At 40.2% G+C, this 19,001-nt stretch overlaps 1 protein-coding gene across 6 annotated transcripts in view; it reads right to left on the bottom strand.

Moving 5' to 3' along the window:
* The window catches only part of LOC108596646 (kazrin), a 40,757-nt gene that overhangs the window by 5,292 nt on the left and 16,464 nt on the right, over positions 1-19,001 (bottom strand). For 4 of the 6 annotated variants that reach the window (XR_004458805.1, XM_017982622.1, XM_033293356.1 and 1 more), the window contains exons 2-9: positions 10,300-10,750; positions 9,233-9,785; positions 5,511-5,801; positions 2,747-3,640; positions 1,932-1,992; positions 1,184-1,872; positions 949-1,110; positions 668-812 (exon numbers count right to left, since the gene is read on the bottom strand). Coding sequence is in view for 5 of the 6 variants with exons in the window: in XM_017982622.1 (XP_017838111.1) it covers positions 668-812; positions 949-1,110; positions 1,184-1,872; positions 1,932-1,992; positions 2,747-3,640; positions 5,511-5,801; positions 9,233-9,785; positions 10,300-10,413 (2,909 nt within the window). In the remaining variant the exon portion in view is untranslated. Of the gene's footprint in view, positions 1-667; positions 813-948; positions 1,111-1,183; positions 1,873-1,931; positions 1,993-2,746; positions 3,641-5,510; positions 5,802-9,232; positions 9,786-10,299; positions 10,751-18,054; positions 18,179-19,001 lie in introns of those variants that run through there. The other 2 variants (XM_017982621.1, XM_033293355.1) reach the window with 2 other exon arrangements.

Raw genomic sequence — 19,001 nt, 5'->3', positions numbered from 1 at the left:
TTTGTCTCTTCAGCTATTTCCGCATTGGCTTATAGATTATGTTGGATGCTACGATGAGATACAAGATACAAGATACTTATGCAAAGCAAGTTGAATGCGATATATGTATGTGTATAATTTCTGATGAATGTTGGATATGAATGAAAGCAGCAAGCTGATTTGAATTGCTAGCACAAGTTGATGCAACAAAATATAAATAGTCAAAAATTAATTAAGCTCGAAACGCTTTTGTTTAGCAACATACCTATACAGACGCGGCTTAAGTACAAAATTAAGCAGCTTAAGCACACAATATTTGTTTTAGAGCTATTGTTAACAAGCTTGAATGAGCAGTGCGTGGTGATGATGATGATGATGATGAAACAATGAAGCCGAAAAACAAATCAAATTACGCACATATAGAATTATATAAGTGAGTTAGAGTGGGAAATGGGGGTGGTATGGTATGGATATGCAATATACTAAAACGAAAGCCAATCAAATGTAGTAGACATGTTAACATAACGTAAACAATAAACGTAACAAAGGCCAACGCTAAACAAATGGGCACACACACTAATCAAAAAGGCTTTACTACATACATATATACATATATAAAGGTTTAGGCACACACACACACACACGCGCACACACACACACACTCGTACATACAGCTATGTCGACTCACCTAGCGGGCAGGATGAGGGCATCGAATTCAGTGCTCAAATGTCGTCGTATTATGTTCTTTGATGGCGGTATGCCCAGTGCTGTGGCCATGGTATCGCCCGAAAATGATGGCTCCAACACCACAAGACCGCCATGCACGCCGCTATCTGCAGAGAGAGAGCAAGAGAATGGATGAATGGATGAATGGATGGGAGTGAGTGCTATTGAAACTCAATGCCTTCGTTGAAGTGGCATAATCAATGGCGCACATGCCTCTGCATATTGAGAGCCACACACACTTACCCTTCAGATTATCCGCATACTCGCCCAGGTCAATGGTGCGCACCCAGCGTATAAAGCGTTGATTTGTCCACACAATGGGATCAGTGTCAACCGTCTCCGATTGCACGCGCCGCATCGCCAGCGTCTGGCGGTCGTACTTCACTATACGCAACACGTGGATGCCTGTCAAATGGAAATTCAATTCAGTTCAACTGTCTTGTCTGTCTGTTCGCATCATCGACAGTCTTCAGCTTACCATGCACTATGCTCGCCTGATGGAACTTGCGCGTCACGCCCAGAAACTTCTCCAGCTCCTTTTTGGACAGCGTGTCCAGCATGCGCGCATCCACCAGCGACTGCAGAAACGGCTCCGCATACTGCGGCAATCCAATGTCCGGCAGCCACTCATTGGCCACCCAGCTGTGTCCGAGCTGTGTGATCAGTGGATAGCGCACCAGCTCCGGACGTCGCTGCTCCTCGATGGCCAGACGCAGCTTCTTGCGATGCATGGGATGCACCAGTCCCAGGCCCGCCTCCAGCTCCACATCGTTCAGCTCCAGCAGCACCTTGCCACTCTTCACATTCTCCGCGCAGCGTGCGCTGTACTGCGGCATGCCCAGCGCTACCTCCAGCCAGGCCAGCACCTGGCAGGCGCGCCAGCGCTCAATGGGCAGCTGCGACGCCTCGCGCAGCAGTCGCAGCTTCTCGGCATAGCCCTCCTCGGACAGTGGATTCCATGAAAAGTCCGAGTACTCGCTCATGCCAGCGCCGCCGTCGGCGGAGAGCGCCTTGCTCTTGTTGCGCGAGCGCGCAAAGACGCGCGAAATGCTGCCCCAGGTGCCGCCACGCCCATTGCGTGCGCCCAGACCGCCGCTCTTCTGGCCAAACTTGCGATTCATCGCGCCACCAGGTCCGTCGCCATCTGGCGAAAGCTGCTCCACCGATCTGCAAGCGTAGATGCAACTGAACTACTTTCTTGTTGCTTAAGCTGCATGGACACTTACCTGGAGTAGGCGCCGGAGTTAAGTGGCGACAAAGTGGGACTGCGCTCCTTGGGTGTGCCAACTATAAAGAAGAAAGTAGATTGAGCTTTAATTATAAACGCAGTTATTATCTTAATTATCATGAGCTCTCAATTTAATTGTTTTTGGAAATTAATCGTAATACATAGATGAAATATTTAAATTACGATTTATTCCCTACAAGTTACGAGTCATTGAAAATAAAATGAAATTATTTAACGTTATTAAAATAATTGAAAATAGTGAAGAATAAGTATCGTTTAAATTTTGTTTCTTTTATTGCCAATATTTTTAATATTATTCTCAATATTTTAATATTTAATATTATTTATTAAAAGCGACCAATAAAAAGCTGGAAAAGCCCTAAACAAAACATTTGATTACAAAAAATAAATAACTTTTTTAACTTTAATAATTGAAAACCGTTTTAAAAAGACTAAAAAAATTGTTTTTTTTTTAATATTCTTGAATAATTCTGCAAAATTTGCAATTTTAAGTACAATATCAACCAATTTAAATATATAATATTGTAATACCAATTTAATTTTTAGTTTAACTCATATTAATTATTTTATTTTATTGAAGGTGAAATTAGGTAGTAAACTAAATATTTAATGATTAAAATTTAATCCCTATGGTTATTTATTGAAATTTGATTGAATTTTAATCATCTCTTCATTTTTTGTTCGCCTTTACAAATAAAATAATATAATGAATTATATTATTAATTAAATATTATAATTAAAGCAATGAATGCAATCACTAATCATTATTTAATAGATATGTTTATTACTCACATTGATACATATTCTGGCTGGAGACTAGGGAGATGCTGTCCGGGTCGACGGTGATGCAGGGTCCGTTGTCGCAGGTGCCGTCGCTAAAGTTGAGCTCGCCGCCAGTGCTCTCGCGGTCGCTGCTGTTGCGCAGTCCGGAGTCGTTGGAGCAGCTGTTGCGATCGCCCACGGTGGCGCCGGAGCCGCCGCTTAAGCTGCCACTAAATGCAGACAGCGAATTGCCACGCCCACTGTCATCAGCAGTGCGCAGACCGCCCAAAGCGCCAGACATGCCCGCACCGCCTGCCAGCTGACCCAACATGCCCGAAGCAGCCGAGGGCGGAGTCAGTGGAGCGAAGGAATGCAAGCTCTCCTGATCGGAGAGGCAACCGCTGAGCTGACGACGCGCCTCTTGTAGCTGCTCCTGCAGTCGCTGCAGCTGCAAGTCTCGCGCCGACAGCTGCTGTGCCAGCGCCAGTGAGCGCTCCGCCTCATCGCGCGCCTGCTTCAGCAGCTGGAAGCGCTCGCGATCACGATCGCCAGACAATTTGGCATTATTGGTTTCCGTTTCACGCACACGCTCCTGGAAGTTGCGTATGAAGTCGCGCAGCTCCTGCTCCTTCTCCTGCAGGGAGGCGCACAGCTGCTTCACCTGACCCAGCAGATCGGACTTGTCGGTGCGCAGCTTCTTGCGCTCCAGCCGCATAGTGAGCAGCTGATTCTTCACTGTGCGCAGCTCCGACTCCAGGCGCTCCACGCGCTCCTGCGTAGCAGTCACATCGCCGCCAGCTGCCTGCTCCGCATGGTAGTCGACGCCACCAACAGCGCCCTCTGTCGAGTGTTCTAGCAAACGTCGCATTCGCAGCAGCTCCGCATTCAAACGATCGTTCTCCTCACGCAGCTTCATGTGCGGCTCTGCAATGAGTTCGAATCCAAAATGAGTAAAGAGCGCAATAACTGTAAATGGCAATTGCAGTGGGAGAGCAGAGCTCAAGCTCAAGCCGTGCTGAAGCAATCATTGGTGTGCTTAGCAGACTAGTCTAAGTACCTTGCTTAGAAGCTTAAGACTAATGCTGGCATTCTTTACTTCAACTCTATTGTGTTCAAAATATTACATGTGTAGCCCACTGTGCCTGCGCACAATGGGCGTGTGAAGCGAGTCACCTGGGAGTTCAACGCAGCTTCAACGTTTTTGCTTAATCGCAGTAATGAGCAAAAATAGCGCGTTGTCATAATAATAAAATTAAATGTGCCGCTCTGACGAAATTGAAAACTGTTATATTAAGCGATGTCATAAAAGTCTAAGGAGATTTTAATCTGAAATCTCTCAAACCGAATCGTAGGAGGTGCAGAATATTTGTGTGGATTATTAAGTTACCATTGCCAAAAGTCTGGAAAAGTTCCTCTGGCTTTGGATTTAAGGTCATAGCTTGAAGTTGTTAAACAAAAATCGAAGTATATAAATCTATTAGTCAATTTGTCAGTGCATAAAATTTGTTTCGAAATTGTAAGCCCAGTCAAAACAGTAAACTAAACTCTCAGGTCAGCTGGCAAAAACTAAAAATTAGCTATTTATAAAAACTCAAAGTAACTTACATTAAATCTGTTGGTAAGAGCGGTCTCTAAGGTAGACGCTCAATAATCTGTTACTCTATTTAATAATGTAATCATGTACTAGAAGCGTGACATACTATAAGTTAAAAAATATGCTCTTTGAGTTATTTAATTCGAAGCTCGTTATTTTATGTTCTATCTTTAATACACAGAGCATGAGCAGAATTTTAGTTTGGAAGACAGGCGACACTTGAAAACTTTAAATGAAATTTAATTTTTTGAGATGTGTCACTCTTCAAGTTAATGAGCGATATGCTCTTTGAATTTGCAGTCAGCTGAGCTACGAATTATAAACTGGAGCGCTTCTTTTGAATGGAGCGTAAAGAAGGGAGCAGTCTCTTACGCTTACACACTCTGAGAAATGAATGGAATTCACATTCGCTTAGCATCTAATTTGTATAATTTTTCGCGCAGTGTATGGCTACTACTTGCTCAAGCGTTAATTTTGCTTTAATCACTTAGCTTTCAGCTGCAGCAGCAAACTCATTAATTTCTTGACATAACTATCAATAATGCTTTGCTCTTTGACTCTCTATCTTTCGCTCAGTTCATTATTGCCGCTTAGCTTATAGCTCTTTGATTTTGGAGTCGCTTAAACTGTCGCTGTTCTTCATATGTTAGTCAATTGCTAGTTTCTGGTGTTTTTTCTTCCATGTCGGTGTACATAGATTATTAGCTTGGGGGCTTGGTCGTTTGTCTCTCAGGAAATTGTCGCTAGTTGTCGCTCAACATTTTGTCATCCCATTGCAAGGCCCAAGGGCGATGCGGCCAGTGCTACGAACTACAAACGCACAAAAATCAATGCAAATGCTCGGCAAGCAAACGAGAAATAAAAAACTTAAATAGGCCAATACACAGTGCAAGAGCTTGGACTACATGCATAAGTTGTTTTGGTTTAAAGTGGATGCGATGGTTGGTCAAGTGTTGAGTGTTGAGTGGTGCTGGGTGCTGGGTGGTGGGTGGTGCATGCGACTTAAATGTGGGACTCGTGCTCCAATTAAAAATAGTGAGCGGAAATGGTAAATGAATGAACGAAAATTGATAGCGAAGGCAGGCAGCAGGCAAAATGTATAAAAATTGAATTGGCAAATGGCAAATGGCTTTTTGCCTTACGTTGAGTTGAGAGCGTAGCAATTACGTTGGCATTGAGTACGGCGTATACTAAACTTACCTGCACGGCTGCTAAACTTTGACTCGTCGTTGCGATTGCCATCTGGCTGGCTGGCCAGCTTGTTGGTCTCCAGCATCAAGAGCGCTGCACTTGCAGCGGATGTGGGCGAGGGCGAGGGTGAGAGCGTGAGCGAGAGCGAGCTCGCTGCGTTGGAGGAGGGCACATTCAATGGCGATGTGGATTTGATTTTCATTGTCTTTGCTGTTGCCATGGGTAATGAGGCGGCACCCAGCTCCGGTTCCATTAATTTACCAAATGAGGAGCAAACATCGTTGGCATTGCGCTTGTCAACTATACACACACACACACACAGATGCACATAAATATATATGTGTGTGCGTGTATGCATGTATTGTATAGAGAATCCCAGAGATTTCGATGAATTTTGTTGATTTGCGTTGATGTGTTGGGCGGGAGCGGGAGTGTCCAGGTTTTGTGGGTGTTAACAAAATAAACAACAAGAGTAATAACAACAACATCGACAATAATAACAACAACAACAAATACAAAAACTATGATTATGCTTATGAGAGAGTATGACATATCGAATGTTTATTTGTGTGTGTAGTTTTTGTTGATTTGTTCACGTGCAGTGGACAACACATATATTTAGTTAAACATGACAAAATATTACGTATACGTATGTAGAACAAAAACAATTCGCCTAATGAATAAACAACAATTATTATCTATGCATTTGCAATTCGTTGCAGCTATGCACAAACATTGTTATTTGTTGCAAATGCATTTATTTATAATTAACATAAATAGATTTGCCCAACCAGAAATTAAGTTTGGTTTATTATTTATCTAAGTAAATGCCATTCAATCGAAATACTTTTGTCAAATGTAAACGAGATATTATGTCGGAAATATATAATTTTTGATTTTGCTTTACAATTAAATACCAGTGACTGATTTTAATTGTAAAGACTTAACCGTTATTGTTTCATTCTTATAACTAAAAGCACCAAATAGCTGATGCATTTAGTTTTTATATAAAAATCAGAAAATATTGTTTATTCTCAGTCTGAAAATTAAAATTCCATTTTGAAAAATACAACATTGCAGCAATTTATGGAATTAATTTAACATAAAAATTTAACAACTATCAAAATTTTATTTTTGTTTACGATCACTGGATTGTCAGTAACACTAAACTCATTTTAAAAAAATATTTCAAACTCTCAAAATTTAGCTTTGCTCGACTGCACTATATGCTTTAATAAATTTTAACTTGCATTTAACTGCGCTATATGCTTTAGTTAATTATATTTTAATATTAAATATTTGTTGTATGCTCCACTGCGCTAAATGCTTTAGTAAAGTTTTATTAAATTTAATTTCTTGCTTATAAAACATTTAAATTGCTATGCATTTTATATTTAATTTTATATTTTGCGAGTCTAACGCTGCAATTTATTGCAAAGCGTCGTCTGCTGCATAATAAATCCGCAAGCATTAAATGCAAACAGATTTATTTATGGCACACATATGCATGCTGACCTACATTGTATTGCTTAATTGCTGCGATTCTATTTAAATTTATAGCAAATATTTAACAACAGCTGTGAGCGGTGAGCTGTGCTCAATCAATTGCCACAAATCTCAAACGCAATCTCAGCAGCAGCAGCAGCAGCAGCCACCGTAGCTCATTTGCATGCATTGGATCATATCTCGGACTGTATCTCAATCTCAACTGCCTGCACGGGAATTTCATTATTTTTCAGCAAAAGCAGCAACAAGCAGAGTCGAGACGAGTTGGCTGATGACAGCCTGTTCTGCTCGTCCTCGTGGAGAGCAAAAGCATCTCAATTCATCAAAATGGACGACGCTACGCTTGACTTAGCTTTGGACTTTTGGGCCATTAAAAGCATCCAGGCCAAGGTATGAGAGATGACTGCGTTGCCAGCCATTTGCAGGGATTTCATTTTTGTTTTTCATTTTTGCTACTCTCGTTGCTGTTGTTGGGATGCACTCTAAAGCATTTGGCTTTCAGCTCGCATTCAAATCGCATGTGCTCTGCACTCCAGACTCGTATTAACTTGGCCAGAGAGCATTCAGTTTGCTGTGTTTAGAGCCAAGCTGAAAGTCCAGTGCAGGCTTTGCATGCTGCAAATCCCTTATGAGGCATACGCAAGCCGCAGATTTGTGTGTTTTTGTCTCTGTCTCTGCTGCTGCTGCTGCTGCTGTCTCGCTCAGTGTCTCTGCCACTGACTTTTGCGGCATGCTCTGCGCTTTTCTAGCATATTTGCATTTGCAATTTGTTGCCTTTGTTGTTGGTTTTAAGGTAACAGTGTTGCTGCCACATAAATAATGCTTATGGCATGGTGAGCCAACTTTTGCTGCCAGCACAATGTTTAAAGTGAGAGGCGCTTAGAGAATTAAATCGAAATTTGCTTAGAGCAGAGCTGCAGCTGGAGCTGCTGCTGCCTTTGATTAAAAGTTGAACAAAGCTTGTTTCAAAAACAGTTAAAATATTTATAAGCACAGAAAAATCAATAACACAGCTAATATTGGATGCAACCAAACTTGTATACACTTTGACTACACTAGTCGAGAGACAATTTGCTTCACTTTGCTTGAACTCTTTATAAATGTTTTATACATAAAAATATAATTTTAAAACAAATTTCTCTAACTTTTATTTTTAAGAAATTTATACATAAATTTCTTATATATTTTGAAATTCGATAAACAAGAAATTTCTATAATGAAAACTAATAAAAAATCTTTTCTGATTTTTGCCTTAGGCAAATCAATGTGGAAAAAATTAAGAGCTCTGATATTTGTGCTAAAATCTAAAATCTTTAATTTCCTGACTATTTTGCTTATTTTTATTGTTATTACCCGAAGCTTTTAGCAAGTCAAGAGTGTATCAAAGTAATATAAAATATAAAATATTAAAACAAGCTCGAGGCTCGTCTTCATGAAGTACCTAAGTAAAATTTATGTTGGTGCAAAACTTATCTGCGAAATGAAGTTATTTTAGTAATGGTATTAATTTTTCGAGTATGCATATTTAGTCTCGTATGTATTGTTGTTTTTCTATGCATTTGACTATTATCAGCTTTTAATCTTTAGAAAGAAAGAAATTCGTTGGTTTAGTAGAAACTTGTTATTTGTGCAAAGCTCTGCACTTACATTTTGGGTTCGTCATTTGAACTATGCTGCACTAACAAGCTATTTTGTTTAATAATATTATTTTTCAGCTGCTAAAATCTGCTGCAATCTAGAACGTAACCACCTGTTTGCTAACTTCTATTTTAGTCATTGAGATTTACTTTTAAATGTTAATAAATTTGCATACTTAAGTGGGCAACAAACAAATTAAACACTTGCCTAATAAATTCAATACTATTACAGAATTTTGTCTTTTTTGGCCATTCAAATATCTGAAGTTCAATCTTAAGCTTTAAACTGTTGTTCAGAATCTGTTTGAGCATAAATCAGTTAGTAGCTTGTTGACCCTTGAGATGATTGCCATCGCTGTCTGCTATTATTTTTAGCTTATAGTTAGTATGCTTGCAACATGCCACAGTGCACCCAACCAAAGAGCGCCACCCTTACTGCTGCTGCTAATTGCGCCACTCAACGATGGTCCGCAATTGCATTTTGGGCGTTGCAAGAGGCAATGGGCAATGATTGTGCGGCACTTGCGGCAAAAGCTGTTTGCATTAAGCTTGAATTTCGCAACGCTTTGCTGTTGCTGCGGCACTTACCGGCATTGAATTGATTGCTGCTTGTAGTTGTTGCTGTTGCTGTTGCTGCTGGAGCTGCTGTGGCCATGTGACTTGATGCAGCAGCAATCAAATTTGAGTTATTCGCATGAATCATTGCGGCTGTCGATATGGTATTCGCCTGACCATTCATTAATTGCGGAACTGGATTTGTTGTTGTTGTTGTCGAGGACGCTGTTATTGCTGTGGCAGCTCCTGGTGATGGTGATGTGTCGCCCTTGGCGGCCAGACGTGGCTGGTTATCGATGGTCATGGGTGGTGTGAGCGTTTGATTGCTGCCATTCGAACTGGCTGGCGAGGCGCTGCTGCAGTCCGAAGGCGTTAGATCTCGTTTATTGCCCAACAGCAAACTCGGTTGCTTATGCAGCACTGCTGTTGTTGTTGTTGGAATGTTGTTGCTACTGCTGCTGCTGCTGTCCAGCGAGAGCAGCGGCCTTATGGGCTTGTTGTTGTTGCTGCTGCTGTTCAGTGTTTTATCTTTTAGCAATGGCGCCGGCACAATCGCGTTGCTCGAGTCCAGCGATTTAACAATTTTCTGCAAAGTTAGACAAGTGTTTAGCATAAAACCAAAGAGACTAAGTTTGTGTGAGCGAGAGAGAAAGAGAGAAAGAGCGAAACTTTGCTGTAGAAAATTTTTTGTGAGTGAAGATAGCTTAAAAACACAAAAATGGAAAATGTGCCGAAAAATGTTAAACTTTTTATTTTATTTTTTGACTCTTTATGCAAGCAGATTTAGAGAGAGGCGAAAAGTAGAAAAGTGGAACAGTGCTTGAATGGCGAATGGCATGCAAAATACCCCAAAAGCATACGCCCCACCACACACACACACACCCACACACACATACACTCACATATACACTGACTTAGCCCCTGTGGCGTATGCTAACAAGCAAATGAATGAGCGCCAATTAGGTTAAACATCAAGTGAATAAATGCTTATACAGATTTTTTTGTTTGCTTACTTTATTTATTTTTTTTTTTTTTGTGGTTGCATGCGGGTGTGGGTGTGTGTGTGTCTGTGGGGATTTCGGGGGAATACTTGTACTTACAGATTCGCCTAGTTTGTGCAACGAGGCATTTATGCGATCCGGATTGCGTGGCGGCGGCTCTGGTGGCTCTGATGCGGCCATTGTGGGTCCGTTAGCAACACCGTTTATTTGCATACCTTCTACTCCGCCGCCTCGCACAACAACGGCGCCCCTCTCTCTTTCTTTCTCTCTGTCTGCCTCTCACTCTCTAGCTTTATATATTTAATTTGTGTGCTGCTCAAGTCTTTCACAAACTCTGCTACAGCTACAGCTACAGCTCACAGTTCACTCATCTGCCTCTAACACATGCTCTGAGCACAACGCGACACTATTTAGTTAGCTGTTAAGTTAGTTGCCACGCCCCTGCCCCGACGCTGCTGGAAAATACGTACACAGAGACACACGCCCGAAATAAATCCTTTCAACGTGAAATCCTCTTAGTTGCATGAGCCAACACCGTCTGTCATTGCAACTGTAAATAAATAATGGAAATTAGCATGCATGAGTAACGATATCTTGTGAAAATCCAAGCTTAATTTTGCATAATAAAACTTAAACTTAAACTTGCCACTAGCTCAATTAATATTTGTTTTTGTTATTACTTGATTTATCTATTCGAAGCAATATTCAGCTGCTGCCTATTCATAAATATGTAAATAGCTATTTGGGGTGTTTCGATATAATATTTAAATTAGTTTGCAATTAACTTTAAGCTGCCTTAGCACCATTTCTTAGTTATTTCCGAGTTGCGTGTCCACAAACCGTTACGTCTACTTAAAACCGTTACGTCTACTTAAAACAGCTGTAAAAATAGAAATAAAGCGCGCCTGACCATAATGAAAACGCAAACTATTGGCTGAGAGCCTTGCCCTGGAGAACTCATTTCCTAAAAGCGTTGAGTTAACCAACAACTATAAATATTTACCATAATGCTAGTTGCACTTTTGCTTAAATCCCAACAAGTTGTAAACATGACTTTTATTTCAGTTTGTTGTGTGCACTTTTATGTGCGTTTTTATATGCTAAAAGCTAATGCAAACTCAGGCACTTTATTCGCCATTTTATTGTTTACAGTCATGGCTAAATTTATACCTATTTTCATAGATTCAAATAACCATAAAAAACATGCTATTGAATTTACAGTAAAAACTGCTGGCATATAAATTGAGTTATTTTATGTCAAAGCATTAATTTGTAGTTTCTGGCATGTTAGTTTAATTTCCCTAGAATTCATAACGCTTGCACATAGAACTTAAACAAAGACGCCAAGCTGCCAAAAATTGTATACGAACATAAAAAAGAAATCCAAAACTAGCACAAATGGCCGGCTAAAGGAAGCTTATATTGCAGCTTGACTCACACTCGGACGCGCCACAAAAGCCACAAACATATGAGTGGGGGCTCGCTCTGAGTATAAACATGACCACAAGCACAAACATGACCAAGCTGCTGTATGTGAAGTTAAGCCTGGGGAATTCCCACTGCAGCCTCAAATAGCACTAATCTAATGTGTATACGTATGTACATAGATACATATGTGTGTGTGTGTGTGTGTTATTTTTTGCTAGTTCTGTGTGCAGGTGTGTGCAAAGTATGTGGTGGCAAATAAAACAACTTTAATCAGAATAATAACACAGAACTTTTGTATTAAACGCAAGCAGCCAAAGTAAAATATTGTGTCTGTGGTCTGTGTGTGTTTTTCTGTGAAACCCAAGCTAAAGCTATACATATACAAGCATACATATGTAGTTGTACATACATACATATGTACATGTCTAATCTGTACTGCATTTGTTTCCAACAACTTAACTTTGCTTGTTTGAAGTTAAAATAAGATTAGCATAAATTTAAAAGTATCTATATAACTACAAGTGCAAGTTAGTTTTTTATATTTCTGTTGGCTAAAATGTGAAATTTAAACGAAACTTAAATTGAATTGTGCGTGCACAAACGTTTTATGTAAAGTCAGCTGTTAATACGGCTCATGTAAAGTGCTTATGTTAATTGCTCAAATGGCACTGCATTGCATAAGCAATCGATATTTTATGTTAATTGATCCCTGTAAGCTGAGATATCGCAGCAAAGTTTATGCTAATGTAAATCAAAAGCTGAGCTCATCGCTGCAACTATTTAAATATTGTTTTAGCTAACATTTTAACAATTTTTTAGAGCTAAGCATGCCATTGCATCGATGGAAATTCATTTTGTTTTTCGACTCGGCATATTTCAAGTTTTTACAAGTTTTCCTTGTTTAGACGAAGCTCAAATTTTTATACAATTTTGATAATTTATATATTTGCTAAATTATTACTTATGCGCATTTACCATGGCATATCGTGAAATTTACAACTGCCCACAGGTTGTGCGTTATGCAAACTCGTACGCGCAAGGCGCTGCTGGTGAACCAGAGTCAACGATGCAGCCAGGACTCGCATATTTTGTACGCTGTGCAGAGGCAACAAAGGACAAGCTGCCCGCGTGTATGTTAAACTACAGGCGACAGCCCGTCAATAAGCAGCGCATATTGAAGCGACATGAGCTTGGCCAGGAGCGTCGCAAGCAATTGCTGGAACAAGGGCTGATGCGACAGAAGCAGCACCTGGCGCAGGTGGCGCAGTTGAATAGAAAGCAGCACGACAAAATTAAAAGCAAGTGGCTGCAGTTGCGCGAGCATATTGCTGATGATATGCGACAGCATGTGGAGAGATGTGAGGAACAGCTGAGCAAACGTGTGCAACGGCTGAAGAGGCATAATACCCAGGTGGGAGATCGTTGTGCCTTGCAGCGTTTCCGCAAATATCTGAGCTGCTTGACCATCATGCATAGTGAAGGCCGTAAGCGCAGAGGAATTTTCTAGCCGCTTTATTAAACCCGCAGCCCTGTTTGAACGTTTAGTCTCGCGCAATTTTGTGAACAAAAGTAAAGTTGAAAAAAGTAAAATTATAAAAGTAACTTTCAATGCGTCGAGAAACTTTTCACATTAAGCTTTGACTAAGCTGAGCGTTTAGTATTGGCTTCAAAATAGTTTATCGAGCAAACTTGTGTAAACGGGCACACACAATTATCCTTGCTGTAAAGCAGGTCGCTGCAATTTTCTTTAAATATGCACACACACACACCCATACACACAAGCAAAGCAGTAGCAACTAGCAGCAAAGTTGTGTCCACAAAATTTGTGTCAAAGCTGTCAGTAAAACCGGTAATTAGCTCTGCCAGCAACAGCAACAGCAACAGCAGCAACTTGTGTCAATGCAAATGGCCTGATTCAAGAGCCGATTATGTTCATGAGCTTGCCACAAAGTTTTTGCGACTGCAACACATTATATCAAAGACATACACGCTGAGCTGTGCACTCAAGTGCAATTGCTTATGCAACCTTTTAGAAAGTGGAACTTTGCTTTGAGCTGCAGCTGGCATACTTATGACTTTACAACAATTTGCTTCACATGTGTGTCTATGTGCTTAAGCTTTACTTAACTTTGGCTCATATGCAGCACACACTCACACACACACCCTGGAGTGCCAAGTTCAACTTGCATACTTGACCTGCAGCAAGTTGTGTGATCTATGGCTACTCAATTAAAAAAGCTGACCTGAGGTTATTTAATAACTTGGCTAATGCGTATCAATTGCCATGCGAACTTTGACAAAACTTTTAATGAATTTTGTATTTTTAGACTTGAAAGGGAATAAGCTTAAGCACAGATATTAATTAAAAATTCTTTATTGATATTGACGCAGATACAAGTACAAGCTTTTACTTAAAAATGAAATATGTTATGTTGAAAACATTGCTGTTAAATAATGATTAGTAATTGTAATCAATGCTAATTAGCTTTTTTTATTTTAAGGACGAACTAATGTTTAGATTACAATTAATTGTGGTTTTAATCAATTAGTTATTAATTATGATTACACATAATTGTGAAATTGTGAATTATAATTATTTTTTTTGATTTTCTATTAGTTATTTCAACTAGTTATTATTATAGTAGTTATTCCAACAATAATTCAATTGGTTGAATTCTGACATTAAATTCTTTATTCAAATTTTTAAAAGCATTTCAATTTGCAATTGCTTACGACTTAAAAATTCGCATTGCTTTAAACTCTTGCCATTGCCATTGTCATTTCCATTATAAAAATCTCAGATAATCTTCTGCCGTCGTCACTTGTCATTCTCCAAACAGTTGAGCAAATTGAAATTAGAGCCATAAAACAAACCACTCGAAATACAAATGAACCAGCATATAGATATTTATGCAAATGAACAAACTTTTATGCGGTGCGCTCAGGTGTCAGCAGCGCTTCAACTAACTGTTAAGCCAAACAAACACTCACACCCACACACACGTATATGAGCTGTTATCTCAATTTGCAAGCTGAATGAGTGCAGCGAAATGTTGGCGCTGAAATAGAGCAGAAAACAAATTTTGGGCTGCCAAAAGTTGGAAGTTTGCATGCAGCAAACTGTGCGGCCCCAGGCCAATGGGGCGTATGAGCAATGTGCGCATTAGTTGGCCATTACAAGCAGACAGAGAGACAGAGAGAGAGAAAAGCACTCATGTGGCTGTCTCTGCTGTCGTGTTAGCTGCAATTGTAACTGACAGCAGAAATTAATTGGAAATTAATAAGTAAAGTAAACTCATTGCCAGAGCTGCGCATTGATTGTTTGCTCTATGGATTGAGTTTCTTAAAGCTTTAAGCAGTTTATTTCTTTATAGTGGTCACAATTTTTAGTGCAGGCAACATTGAATTGCAAATTAAATGCTAGCTGCCCCACCTATAAAGCTTAGCGCACTAAAATCTTCTTAGCATAGCAAACAAGCAGCTTAATAAGTTTAAGCTTAATGCAGCGAACTTAACTAATGGTTTACTTATGGCTTTGCTATAAGCTGACTTTACTTTACTTTTTTTTTTTCCGTTGCCGAACTTTTGAGTGTTGAGTAACTCATTTAGCTTGCAATTAATTAGTGGCAAGCAGCATACACAGAGAACAACTGAAGCTAAAGCGAAAGCTACGTGTGCCTGGCTCTGGTTGCACTGAAGTTTGTGTTTTTCATTAAAACTACTTAGGCAAGCAGCAGTTGCAACAACTACTGTAGGATGCGGCGGCTGCCCTGCTGTTGCAAGTTTTGGCAAGCGGTTTCCGCTTCCGTTACGTTACGTTTCCACTGAGCAGCCAACAATAAAAATAATACTCAAAAAAGAAAACACATTGAAAGGCCTGAGCAGGGGGGCTGAGCTGGCTAAATATTTTCATCAGGCGCGAAATGAAAACGCTTGACCCAATTGGCAACTGAGCAGTGGGCGGGGGCGGGTGCGGAGGCGTTCGCTAGCGAACATGCAAAATATTTTAACCCAAAACACACTTTTTGCGCCCCCGCTCAGCACTCGCTGCAATCTCAGCGCACTCTTCACTCTCTCAACTTAACTCGGCCTGTTTGAGCTTTGGGTCAGTAAATGATTTTGCCATTAACATCTTTTGTGAGTGCTACACTGTTCAAAAAAAAGACATAAAAAATTACAATTATGTGCTTAATCTTTTCTTGCGTTCTACTCTTGCTGCTTGCTCTAAAATCCCAGCTCAAGAGCTCTTAATCTAGCTGGCAAAGCTTTTAGCTAAGCTGCTTTTTGTTTCTTACAGTGCAGCAGCAGTGTTAAGTAAAAGTTGCTCATGTTTTCTTGTTGCTGCTGCTGCTGCTGCGGCAGCTGCTGCGTGCGTATTTAGGCTGTTGCACTTGCTTGCCTTGCCCCCCTTAATCCCAGCTAGACAATTTGATAACCTACATTCTGCTTGCAACATTAAAAATTTACACGTAATGACATTGAGGCAACAACAGACAGTGGCACAGGCTGAAGCACACACGAGACTCGCGCGCCCGCATGTCCTTGAGCTTATGTTTTTGTTTGGCATTAAGAACATGTCAGCTCACCAAGTGCGTGGGCGTCCACACTCACACACACACACACACACACTAACACACAGTGCAGAGTAAATTGCGTGGCAGAAACTGAAGCTTGTGGGCGCTGTCTTTATCGCTTTGTTTTTTGCTGCGGCAAGGCAAGCACAGGAAACGGAACTCGGGACAGCTTCTGTGTCCTGTTCGCTACGCTTCGGCTAGCAGCGCTGTTTATGGGCGGCAATAGGCAACAAAAAAAAGAAAGAAGCAAAGGGGCGCACAGCTTGCCACTTGGGAAATACTTTAAGTCCTTGCGCCTTAATAGCCTTGCCACACCGCACAACTTTGCCTGCTGCCGCTGCCACTGCTGCTGCTGTTGCTTCCTCGCTAGCTTGCTTGCTTGTCTGCTGGCTTCAGTCCTTTCGTTTTGTGTTTAACTGCCAGTGTCGGGCTGGTCGGGTGAATTATAGCCGAGCGATTTATAACGCGCGGCGTGCCAACGGGCCAGCGGACTGTTGCCTGCACCACATGGCGTATGCGTAACAATACAAGTAATTGTAATAAAATGCACGTAATATTTTGTCCTATTGCCACACACACACACCCAAACACACACACATACGCATGCCACAACGCAAGCTGCTCGCTGTTTGATGAATATTCATGATTGATAAATTTGCTTACGCTCGCAAAGTTTAAACCTTGCATTTATTATTAAAGTGCAAGGCATACTTAATTATTGTTTATTAAGACACAGCCCCTTGAATCAATCATCATGAGTTTGCTTTGCTAACTAATTAGACAGCAAACAAACGAAATTTATTTACTTTGAGCATATTGGCGTCATGCTATACAAATTAGTTCTTATAGATAGGGCATAAATAATGTATGGCCTTAATTAGTGTGTGTCGCTTGCGTGTGACATTTAAAGGTGTTAACAAATTGCTGAAATTTAACCCAACGCTTGTAAGTAGGCAACAATTTGTTTTCTGACATTTCAGAGAAATATCAAATTGGGCTATCGATTGATTGAAAAAAAGGGTTCAAGTAAAAAACTAAAAATAAAATTTAGAAAAATATATAAATTATTTGAAATATAATAATATAATATAAAAATATCATAATAAATTAATATTTAAATTATGCATACAAATAAAAAGTGCAATAATCAGAAAAGCAGTAACAAAATGCAAAGATTAATGTTTTATATATATAACTACAAAAAAATGCAGCACAAAATGTGAAAAGTAGCTAAATAATGCTCGATGTGCAATTTTATATTATTGTCTAAATTTAAATATCAAAAAAATTTAATAAACTTATACGCGCGCCTGAAGAGTTCATTCCTTTTGTACTTCTTGCCATTTTGTTTATTAATATTGCGCACTTTATGAGTATTTTCAAGCTGTTTGGCAAAGTCTAAAACAAAAAGCGCAAACAACGCAATTGTTGTTGACATAGATTTGCCTTTGGGGCTTTGGCTTTGACTCATTGCCGCTGCCCAAAGACTGCTGAAAATTTCCCTTTTTTAGCTGTCCATACATTATATACTATATATATATGTATATATATATATAAGGACAGCCTACAGTTAGACAGACAGAAATATTGACCGAATTTCGGCGAATTTGGCCATGTTTTTATGTGGTTGGTGGCCATGTTTTTACGACTATGTGTGTGTGTGTGCGTTTGGCTTTGTTGCTGTTTTTAGTTGTCTGCGGTGTTTTGGCTAAAAGCGTCAGCGTAAATAACGCATGAGAACAATGCCAAGCACACACGCATACAATCACACACACACACACGCACGCACACACATACATATATGTATTTATATTGGGTTGTAAGTGTAAAAAACGCAGCTAGCAAACTTTACCTTCGAAAATTTCGTTGCTGCGTAAATTATAAGCGCTAAAAAGTTGAAGAGCGCTTTAGAGGTGCAGAGCATAAAAACTACACTACACCACACACACACACACACAGCGCAGTTAATTGTTAGTTTGTTTGCTTGTTATTGTATTTGTATTTGTTGTTGGCTGCAAACTTTTTTTGTCTTGATTGCCAAACTTGTTTGTTTTATTGCCACACAGACACGAACACAAACACACGCGTAAACGCAACACCTACGCACAGACACACACACACATACACTGAGTATATATGCATGTAAGTGTAAGCTGCAGTATTGTAGCGCGTTTGAAAACGTCTCACTTGCCGTAAGTCTCGCAGCGAACTAAGCTCAAGCGTTGGCTTCAAATGCCAAAAGCCAACGAAGAGTGTGTGAGAGCGAGAGAGCGAGTCAATGAGCGTAAGCTGACGTCACTGCAAAAGCTTGCGCTCTGCCAAATGCAAGCGATTGCAGCCCGGAAATGTAAGCGAGCATGCGCTGAGCGAAAACTAAAAGCACCTACAAACGGCTCTCTCACTCTCTCGCTCTCTCACTCTTCTTCTGGCTCGTTTGTTTACTTTTTTTGTTGCTGCTGCTGTTGTTGTTAAGTTCGCCTTAAGCCGAAGGTCATAAACTCATTCGGCCTGGCGCAGCGAATTCGCTCAACGTTTCAATGGCAATGTAAAATAAATTGAGGCGCTTGTCCATGTCCTTGCTATGCGCTATGTTGTCCTTGCCGCAGTAACCACGATGCTCAATTAAGCAACAAATAAATATGCATATAGTTATAATATGCAATAAGCAGCAGCAGCAGCAGCAGCAACCTGCATTCCTGGCATTTGACAAGACAAGAATCTGCAAATGAAATCTCTAATGAAATACTTCAACTCAAGCTGCAACATTGCACTATGGGAAAAATGACCAGTTTAAGAGGC

The sequence above is a fragment of the Drosophila busckii genome, chromosome 2R (genome assembly GCF_011750605.1).
Source record: "Drosophila busckii strain San Diego stock center, stock number 13000-0081.31 chromosome 2R, ASM1175060v1, whole genome shotgun sequence".
Classification (NCBI taxonomy): Eukaryota; Metazoa; Arthropoda; class Insecta; order Diptera; family Drosophilidae; genus Drosophila; species Drosophila busckii.
Note: the sequence above shows the minus strand (reverse complement) of the source record. Positions and strands in the feature narration are given on the sequence as shown.